The 10863-nt window shown below is 49.2% G+C and overlaps 1 protein-coding gene across 1 annotated transcript in view; it reads left to right on the top strand.

Annotated features, from left to right (window-relative positions):
• Positions 1 to 231, top strand: part of LACTBL1 (lactamase beta like 1) — an 11073-nt gene extending 10842 nt beyond the window's left edge. The window contains exon 6 of the mRNA XM_034643541.1: positions 1 to 231. This exon is cut by the window's left edge and continues 745 nt beyond it. Within this exon, the coding sequence (XP_034499432.1) occupies positions 1 to 231 (231 nt within the window).
• The last annotated feature ends 10632 nt before the right edge of the window (positions 232 to 10863 follow it).

Here is a 10863-nt window from a genome sequence, read left to right as displayed (position 1 = left end):
CTGGCGCTGCGCCACGTGTGCGGCCGCGTCTTCCAGCTGCACGTGGCCCGCGAGTTCCCGTGCGCGCTGCCGCTCGGCGACGCCTGGCTCTCCCTCGAGGCCCAGCACGGGCAGCTGGTCAACTTCTACCCCTTGGACGGCCGCGGGCTGTCCCCTGGCTTTGACGTGCCGGGCCTTAACACCTACCGGGTGTTGAGGCTGCAGCGCAAACCCGTATTCAAGACCCAGTGATGCGGGGGCTCTGTCCGTCCATCCGGAGTCAACCCCCTCTCTCGCCTCCGGGCTCTCTGATCTCGGTTTGGAAGGTGGAACTGCGGAGATGTTGGCAGAGCAGCATAGGTGTTGCCCCTCAAAGTGTGGTCTACGGACCACAGCCGGGTTTTGAGCTGTTTGTTATCCATGGGGTGGAAGAGTTAAGTACAGAGATTTAGAGTAAGCATTTAGAAACTTTCATGGCAAGTTGACAGAGGACTTTCTTAAAAAGATTTTATTTATTAGAGAGAGAGAGAGCAGGGGGAGGGGCAGAAGGAGAGGGAGAATCCCAGGCTGACTCCATGCTAAGCCGGAGGGGAGGTGGGACTCTATCTGACGACCTGAGCCAAAATCAAGAGTGGGCTGCCTAACGGACTGAGCCACCCTGGTGCCCAGAGTACATTTGTGTCTGCTGAATATAAGACAAAATATGGGCTTGTATTTTGTCCTATAAAAATCAACCCTACTGAGTTTTAATTTATATAATTTATATAAATTTATATAAAAAGAAATGCACACATTAGCCATGATTTTGACAAATATTTATGCCCACTATAATCAAGATATGGAAAATTTCCATTATCCCCCAAACTTCTTTTGCTGTCAGTCTCCTCCCCATGCACCAGCTCTTCTATTTTTATCACTATGGATTCGTTTTGCCCGTTCTAGAATTTCATGTAAATGGAATCATACAGTGTAGGCTTTTGTGTATGGCTTTTTCCTTCTGCTCAGCATGATGTTTTTAAGATTCACCCATGTCTTTGTGTCTGTCAGTAGTTTGTTCATTTTTATTGCTAAGTAGCATTCCATCATGTGAGTATACCATGTTTGCTTATCCATTCACCTGTTGATGGACATTTAGGTTGTTTCCAGATTTGGGCTATTAGGAAAAAGCATTCCTGTATAAGGCATTTTGTGAATACATGTTTTCACTTCTTTTGGTAAATATCTAGGTAAGCAGTTTTCCAAAGCACTTGTATATTTTGCATTTCCACCGGCGATATGTGACACTTCTGTTGCACCCCATCTTTGTAAAAACTTAGCATTGTCAGTCTTTTCAACTTTAGGCACGCTAGCAGTTGTGAAGTCCTGTCTCACTGTGGTTTTAATTGTGTTGTATTTCTCATATTGTAAAAGTTCTCTGTACGCTCTGGATACAAGCGCTTTGTGCAGGTATTGCAAATATTTTCCCCCAGTCTTTGGTTTTCTTTCCAGTTTCTCTCTTAATGATGTCTTTTGCCGAAGAGCAGAAGTTTTACAAATTTTGATGAATTTTAGGCCTGTTGGAGCTCATACAAAACTTAGGCTTGTCCTTTGCGTGTCCTTTTAAAAATTAAACTTTTTATTTTGAGGTAATTATAGATTCACATGAAGTTGAAGGAAATAACCAATGTACCTTTCACCCAGTTTCGTCGGATGGAAACATCTTGCAAAACTGTAGTACAATAGCACGCACAAGTAATTGACACTGATAGAGTCAAGATACAGAATATTTTCCTCAGGGCAAGAATCCCTCTTGTTGTCCTTTTCTGGCTGTGCCCACTTGCTTACCAACCCCACCCCCTCCTTAACTCCTAGCAACCACCAATCTGGTTTCCATTTCTGTAATTTTGCCATTTCAAGAATATTATATGTATGGAGTCATGAGTATGTAATTTGGGGGGATTTTTTTTTCACTCAGCATAATTCTCTGGAGATTTGTTCAAGTTGTTGCAAGTATCAACAGCTTTTTGTGTTTTGTTGTCAAGGTTGCATGGTATGGATGGGCTACAGTCTATTTAACCATTCATTTGGTGAAAGACATCTGGCTTGTTTCCAATTTCAGGCTATTACGAATAAGGCTGCTATGAACCTTTGTTTACAGGTAACTGTGTGAACATAAGTTTTCATTTCTCTGGGATGAATGCCCAGGAGTGCAACTGATGAATTGAATGGGAGTTGTTTGCTTTTGTTTTGTTTTGTTTTTAAGAAACTTGCCAAACTGTTTTCAGAGTGGCTGTACCGTTTTATGTTGCAATCAGCAATATAGGAGTGATCCAGTTTCCTGCATTTTTTTTTTTTTTTAGTTTCCCAACATTTGTGCCAGCATTTGATATTATCACTATTGTTATTTTTGTTATTCTAATTTCTTAATAATGAATGAGGTTGGATTTCTTTTCATGTGCTTTTTTGCCATCTATATATCCTCTTCAGTAAAATGTCTCTTTATGTCTTTTGCCCATTTCCTGATTGGACTTTTTAAGAAATTGTGGAGTTCTGAGAGTTATTTGTACATTCTGGATACTAGTTCCTAGTTTGCAAACATGTTCTAGTCTGCAGCTTGTGTTTTCGTCCTCTTAACAGGTGGGTGGTGGTATCATGTTATCTGCACAGCTTTGGCCCTGGGTCACTGTCATTGTGTCTTCTTTGTTCCTTTCTAGCTTTACTGTATTCCCTGGCCACACCCTGCACTCCCTAATTCGCTTCTCTACCCCTGACTGCTCTCCTGACTCTAGGCTCATGTGTCCAACTGCCTGTTTCATGTTTAGGAGGCATCCCTACCTCATGTCCAAAACGGAACTTCCAGTCTCACGGCAGACCAGCATCTCCTGTGGTCTGTCCATCTCAGTTAGTGGCAGCTCTGTCTTTGCTGTTGCTCAGGCCAGACTCCTGGGTCCCCCACTTTCTCTCACATCCATTCCACCCACAAGTCATGCTGGCTTACCTTCACACGGTGTCCAGAATCCAACCCTTCTCACCACCTCTGCTCTTCCTGCCTTTTCCGAGTCATCATCCTCTCCCTCCAAGGTTATTATAGCAAATCCCTGTCTCCCCACATCCACCCTTGCCCCCTGGGATGCTTAGTTTTCTGTGTCAGGGTGACCCGGGTAAATATTCGGTCATTCCCACACTCATCTAGGTGTTGCTATGAAGCTATTTTGTAGATGCAGTTAATATGTGCAATCAGTGGACTTTAGGGAGAAGAGATGACTGTGGATAATCTGGGTGGGCCTCATGCAATCAGTGGAAGGCCTGAGGAGCAAAACTGTGGTTCCCAAGGAAGAAGGAATCTGTCTCTGGGTGCGGCATTGGCTCTTGCCCGAGAGTTTCCAGCCTGCCAGCGTCCCTACAGACTTTGGATCTGCCAGCCAAATCATGCAAGCCAATTCCTCGAAATGAATCTCTTCATATATATCCTAGTGGTTCTGTTTCTCTGGAGGACCCCTGACGAATCCACTCCCAGACATCGTGCTACAGAGCAGTCTGAGCCTTTTAAAAGTCACATCACGGCACTTGTGTTCTCGAACTCTCCCAGAGCTTTCATCTCATTCAAAGAAAAGTCGAAGTCTATATCATGGCCTGCAGAGGGCCCCGGTTCTTCCCACTCTTATTCTCTCTGCCTCAGCCATCCCGGCCTTCTCCCTGCTCCTTGAACACGCCAGGTGCCCATGGCCTTTGCTCCCACTGTCCCCTCTGCCTGTACAGTCCTTTCTCCAGCGTGCCACTCACTGCTCCCTTCCCTTCGATGTTTACTCACCTGTCACCTTCTCAGGGAGGCCTTCCCTGACCACCCCATTCTTGCAAATTGATGATTTTTTTGTTTTTTAACCTGTGTCTGTACCTGCATAACTGCCACCTAGATCAAGGTGTGGAATGTTCCCAGCCCTTCCTGTGGTTCCCTGTTCCACTTCCTGGAAATAACCACTCATGAATTCTACCACCATTGATTGATTGGGCTGTTCTTGGTCTTTTTATAAACGAAATCTTAGATGGGGCGCCTGGGTGGCTCAGGCCAGTGATGAAGTGTCTGACTTCTGCTCAGGTCATGATCTCGGGGTCCTGGGATCAGGGTCTGAGGTGGGCTCTCTGCTTAGCGGGGAGTCTGCTTCTCCCTCTCCCTCTGCTCTTCCCCCACTCCCGCTCTCGCTCTCTCTCTCAAATAAGTAAATAAAATCTTAAAAAAAAAAAAAAGGAAATCTTAGACTATGCAGTCTTCTGGGCCCGCTACTCTATTTTAAAATTACAGCACGCCCCCCATCCCCCGCCCTGAGAACTCCTCAGACCCTTTGCCCACTAATTTTTCTCATGGTTTCATCTCCACCAAACATATATGTATTCAGTTGTTTAAGCTCCCGTTTGCCCCCACCAGGATAAGAACTCCACGTGGACAAGGCTTTTGGTCTGTTTTGTTCATCGCTGCATTCCCAGCACCTGGTGAGCTGACCATCACTTGTGGGCAGTCAATACATCTTTGTTCGGGAAATAATGACTCTCCATTTTCTGGATGATGACGTTGAGGCTCAGAGAGGTGAAGCCACTTCCCCATGTCATGCGGCATTAGTGGCAGAGACAGGCTTTGAACTGTCCTCTGCCTGGACCCAGAGATTGTGTTCATAACCTGCTGCAGTAGTGCCTCCATGAATGAGAATCATGGGTCTCGATGGAAGGAACGTGTATGCGGCCTGAGGGTATTGATTCATTCAGAATATTTCCTGAGTGCCTCCTGTATGCCAGGAAATGTGCTGGCACCAGGGACGTAATAATTAACCTAGACACGTCTGTATGTCTGTACCTGCATTTCTGTGTGCAGACGTGTGTGTTTACTGTAGCGGATAAACACATGCATGTTTGTGTCTAAGTGCTTGCTCGTATGTGTATTTGCAGGTGTGTGTCTTCTGGTGTGTATGTGAGTATAACTCTGTGCCCAAGTGTGTAGGGATATGAGACAGCACGGTTTGGGGACAGATCACCTGGGTTCTAATCCTGGCTCCTGTCCTTACTAGCGGGGTAACTGTGGGCAATCTTCAAAATGCTGTACCTCAGGGGCGCCTGGGTGGCTCAGTCGTTAAGAGTCTGCCTTCAGCTCAAGTCATGATCCCAGGGTCCTGGGATCGAGCCCCGCATGGGGCTCCCTGTTCAGCAGGAAGCCTGCTTCTCCCTCTCCCACGCTCTCTGCTGGTGTTCCCTCTCTTGCTGTGTCTCTCTCTGTCAAACAAATAAATAAAATCTTTAAAAAAAATGCTGTACCTCAGTTTTCTTTTTCTTTCTTTTTTTTTTTTTTTAAGATTTTATTTATTTATTTGACAGAGAGAGAGACAGCCAGCGAGAGAGGGAACACAAGCAGGGGGAGTGGGAGAAGAAGCAGGCTCACAGCGGAGGAGCCTGATGTGGGGCTCGATCCCATAACGCCGGGATCATGCCCTGAGCCAAAGGCAGACGCTTAACAACTGAGCCACCCAGGTGCCCCAATGTACCTCAGTTTTCTTATCTATCAATGGGGATAAAGCCCGTTGTCCAATTTTCTTTCATGCTTTAGGGGATTGCTACTTAAGATAGAGACGGGACTGGGGCCTGCCCCAGAACTCTTTATTTCTGGTTGATGACAAGACAAGCACAGAAATGTCAGAAATATTTGTGGCATTGTGATATTGCCATAGCACCCGAGTGTGAGATCAGGGACTTGTCTCACATTACAGGGTACATACAAGTTTGGGTGTTGAGTTCACAGTCAGACCGTATACTGATCCACAAAAGACTGGAAATTAAAAACAGAAGCAAACAAAACCCCTCAAAAACAAACCTAGTCTTTCACCGCAGATAGTTGAGAAGCAGGGGTTTAAAAGATTAAGCAGGACGATACACGTAGAGTACGCAGAACCGCGCCTGGCACAGAGGAAGGGTTCTGACAGCTCCCTGTGGTCATGCCGTGGGGGTGAATGTTGTGTATTCCTGACTTGTTCTGTATGGGGTGAGTTTGAACATGAGCCTGCAGTTATGGATGTGTGTGTGTGTGTGTGTGTGTGTGTGCACGAATGGGTGTGTGCCTGTTTGTAACTGATGGCAAAAATGCGTGTGTATAAACACATGGGTGCCTGTGGGTGAGAGGGGGTCTTATGCATGTGGGTGAGTATGTAGGGGTGAGGTCTGGGGCAAGGGGATTGGGGAAGGCTTCAGCACATTCCTTGCTGCCTCAGGACCCTCCGTCACAGGTGGGGGGTGGGTCAAGGCAGCAGCAGCTGTAGAAAACAGTCTCAAGCTTTACCATTGTGCCATCCAGGGGGCAGCAAGGGAGGAAGTGGGGGCGTGGGGTGTGCTACTGGCCCCAGGACTCCAGGAGTCATGAGGGGTTCTCGGGGAGGGCTGGTCCAGGCAGACGCTTCAGTCTGACGGGATTGGTGGGGATTGGGGGTGGAGTCTTGCTACAGTCCCACCTGCTGTGGGGGGAGGGTGTTCCGTGACTATAATGCCAAGCTGTGAGAGTCTATGGGGAAGCTCTGTTTCTCTTTTCTCTTTGGTGACGTCTTTTGTCATAGTGACGTCTCTGTCCCTGTGAAATGACTGAGACCATGGATGCCCATTTAGAACCAGGAGGGGCAAAGAGAGGTTGCATCTACTCCCTGGGTTGGAAAGAAGAGGGTTGAGAGGAACAAGGGTTTGGTGGGGGAGCTGGGGTGGGGGGGATCAGGAGACCTGGGTCAGTGTCTCTGAGCTGGAGCACCCCCCCCCCATGAGATTGTGCTGGATCTCAGAATGGGCAGGAGAGTCTAAGGAGAGCCCTGGGTGGATCAGGGACTGGGGCAGGTGGAACTAGTAAGGGGATCCGGACTTCTCAGAGGAACTGGGCTAGGACAGACAGAAGTTGTCTCTGGCATTGGGTGGGAGGCCTCAGGATGTTTAAGGAAGGCCTTCAGTTGGCGTGCTGGGCTTTAACTGTGGTGTGCCCCCGCGGGTGCTGTGTGACCCAGTTGGCCTCGCTGTGGGTTCTCAGAATCTCCTCCACCCAGTACTCCTAAGCCCCTGATAGGAGCTGGCAGCCCTGAGGTCTGTATGTCCAAACTGGTGTAAAGAATCATTTATTATTGTGTAATATATGGTAGTCATGTTTATATTTGCATTACTTACATAGTAATTCACAAAATATATCCATGTTGGCTTCATACCTTTGTATCTGCTGTTTCCTCTACATGGAATGCTTTATCCTCAGCTTCCAGGAGAACTCCCAGGCCTGCCTTAGTACCAGGGTCAGGCCCCCTAGGGGCTCCCATTTGGAATTAATTGCACCCTTCCTGGAAGCTGTAGGCACTCTGACCGTTGCCCGTGTTGCCCTGAGTTGTAATGACCCGAGTACCTATTGTTTTCCTCCATTGACTGGGGACTTCCACAAGTGAGGGCACGTGTCTAAGTCACTAGAGCATTCCTGGTACCAGCCTCACATCTGGCACTCTGTGGGTGCCCAGTGCATGTGCAGCGAGGCGGTATAAAGGCCCTGAGACTCTCTCCAGGGCAGGCTGCACACATGGGTCATTTCTGTGCCCCCCCCCCGGCATCTAATACGACACCTTTTGTGTAGTAGGAATACAGCCAGTGCTTTTTGAACGAATGAGTAAGTATTGAATGAGTGAATCAAAAGACAGCCTCCTAGACCCCATTCTCTCTGACTTGCTACCCCATCTTGGCCTGACTTCAGCCTCAGTCCTGCTCTACCTCTAACCCCCAGAGCATTACCCAAGAGCTGGTTCTCTTCTCCAAATCTGCTCCCAGGGACACTGGTCCCATGAAATGCTCTCTCTGGAATGGGAAATGCTGCAAATGATGACCCTCCCCTTTTAAAAACAGATTTATTTATTTATTTGAGAGAGAAAGAGTGTGAGAGAGCAGGGGAAGGGGCAGAGGGCGAGAGAGAGAGAGAGAATCTCCAGCAGACCCTCCGCTGAGCACAGAGCCTGACACAGGGCTTGACCTCACGACCCTGAGATCATGACCCGAGCCAAAACCAAGAGTCGGACGCTTAACCAACTGAGCCCCCCAGGTGGCCTGATTACACCTTTCCGGACATGCTGTTTTAGCGTATTTATAGCATATTGTAGGCTCTGCCATATCTTGAAGTAAAGAAATCTGGTCAGCTCGCCCAAGTCCAGAATTTGCCTAATGTATTTGACCATGAACCCTCTCTGAAACCCCCCAGGCCCCCCCTTTTTTTAGCAGAACTTCAACTGACATTTATTCGACAAATGTTTATGGAGAATCTACTATGGGTCAGGCATTGTCCTGCAGAGCATGTGACAGACATGGATCTTGCTTTCTGCCCAGCAAGATACTAAGAGCTGACATCCTTGAGTGTGAAGGCCTTGCCATGCTCCATCTCATCTCCTCCTCATCTACCATCTAGGTGTTAGGTATTATTGGCCCATTTTACAGACGTGAGAGCAGTTATATGACCTCTCCAAGGATAGAGAGCTGACAGATGGCAGAGTTGTGATTCCAGGGCTAGGATCCCTGACAGCAGAGCTCAAAATCCCAAACATGAATGAGTGTTCTAAGTGTTGCTCTAATTCCACACCCGACCCCAGTCTGGGCCAAATCCCCGTCTCATCCCCAATCCCAGTCCTAGCCTTGGCTCCATTCTTAGCCCTGGAAAACTCCTAGTCATGCTTCAGGACCCTGCTGAGAACCTTTAGGAGCACCCATTTCCTCCCTGGGGAACCTCAGTGGAAAAAGAAAACACCACAAACCATGAGTCCACGTGATAATTTTTACAATTCACATTTATTTTGGAAAAAAAAGGTTCTGCTAAAAATACTCCTACAAAGGCATTGGAGTAACAGGGTCAGGGTTGCACATGGACACAGCTGGTGAGATTTCCGTGGTCACAGCAGTGGGGGGTCTGGAGGAGTCAGGTCTGACCCACAGCCCTCGGAACCCCAACTGCATCACTTCCCAACCCCCCAGCATTGTCAGGAAAACCCATGTTCATGACCAAAGGAAACCCTGCCAGACCCCCTGGCCCCCGGTTGAGAGCTCTGGCCTGCATGGCCCAGGCTCAAGTGGACACCTGGGACGGGGAGGGGGGAGTCCAGGTGCTCACCTCCACCGCCCATGGCTCTGACAGTGACTCCAGGAGGCCATGGTCAAACAAAATGTGCCCTGAACAGAATGCCTCCTGGGGATCTGGGATTTGATCGGCAAAGGGTCTGATGGGGGAGAGGGGCTGAGTGGGGGCCACTGGTAGCAGCAGAGCATAGTGTTTCTGGGGACAGGTACTGGGGTCAGAGACCACTGGCTGACTGTGTGACCGTCTCTGAGTCTCCTAGTCTGTGGAGTGGAAATTATAATTGTACCTGTCTCACAGAGCTGTGTGAGGATTAAGCGAGACAATGTGTATAAAAAGTTAAGCTCATTTCCTGGCACATTGTTGGCACTCAAGACATAGCAGCTATGATTAGGATTTGGGGCTGGGCAGGATCCACCAGTAATCACTCTTCTCTGGAGTCCAAAGAGGCTGGCTGTTGGGGAGTATCCCGGCCAGGCTGACCCTGGGCCAGCCTCAGGGGCTCAACTTCGTGTCCCCTGCTCCTGGGAGGCCCTGTCCACGGAAGGGAGGGCAGCCAGACTGACCACGAGTTCTGACCAATCCACAGGCTTCTCCCTGGCCGCCCAGCTCCCATAGGCAGAGACCTCATTGGAAAGGCTGAAGGGGTCCTTGGAATCGGGCAGGGGCTGTGTGGCCAACGACGCTGCATCCCAAGTGTCCGTGGGAAGGCACCTGGCACTGGGGTTCGTAGCAAGACCCTGTGGTTGCCCAGTGTCAAGACTCTGGCTCTGAAAGGGAAGGTGGTGGGCCTGGGGTACTTTCCTCAGCAAATCTGTCCTGCACCTTCCACCCCAAATAAGTCCCTTCCCAAATGGAGGCCCTGGGGCCCCCACTTGGCTTCTGAGCTGGACTGTCGTGCCCACCAGCTGGTAGGCACTGTGGCCCACATGTGGGCTTCGCTCGGCTGGGGCACCAGCCCCGCTGGCCATCAGGAGGGCCAGGTGTGGACATTTCTGCCACTTACCTGGGACAGAAATTCAGCATCACACTCAAAAGGAGGGGTCCTGAGCCCCTGCTAGGGTCCATCTCTGACTCAAAGAATGGAGCTTTGGTAGTATTTGATTTTAGCTGTTTTTCCCACCGTTTTCCACTCTTTCTGTCAGCTCCAGGGTCCTAAGGTTTAGGGACCCGTGATGGGATGGGTCATGGGACTTGAAGATTTAAGAACTATCAGTCTAGAATCATATGGTGATGGAATCTGAAAAACGTGAAATCCTCCTGTTAGAATCTTAGAAATACAGGGCTTGCAATCTCAAAATCTTGGAGTCTTTCCTTCGTGGAATGTTAGACTGGACTCTTAGAGCCTTAGCAGGGCCCCCAGCGTGCATGTCCCGGCTCTGACCTCCTCCCTCTCCCATCCCCCTCCTCCAGCAGGGGCTGTGAGGCCCTGAATAGAGGCAGGGTCCTTGCCTTGCTCTTCTCCCTCCCAGGAAAGCCATGTCTGGGTCTGGGCAGCAGAACGTGAGGGTTGGCATATAGGACGTTCCGGGCCCAGCTGGAAGCCCCACCCTGACTTCGCCTGGCCCACCTGGCCAGGTATTGTGTGAATAGGCCTGGATTATAGCCTTGGGAGCTGTGGGGTCTCCATAGGGTGGCTCTGGGTGGGCTGCTGGGCCCCTCTGAAGTATTAAGTTCCCGTTTCTTCTTACTATATCAGCTTTCCCGAGGCGGCCTTCACGCTGTGAAGCTAAACTCAGAGAGACTCGGGGTCTGGGGGTCTAATTTTCCTGAAAGCTTAGCGCTGTCTGAACACATTCCTG

The sequence above is a fragment of the Ailuropoda melanoleuca genome, chromosome 2, assembly GCF_002007445.2.
Source record: "Ailuropoda melanoleuca isolate Jingjing chromosome 2, ASM200744v2, whole genome shotgun sequence".
NCBI classification, from domain to species: domain Eukaryota; kingdom Metazoa; phylum Chordata; class Mammalia; order Carnivora; family Ursidae; genus Ailuropoda; species Ailuropoda melanoleuca.
The sequence above is the reverse complement of the archived record's forward strand: the minus strand, read 5'-3'. Positions and strand labels throughout refer to the sequence as shown.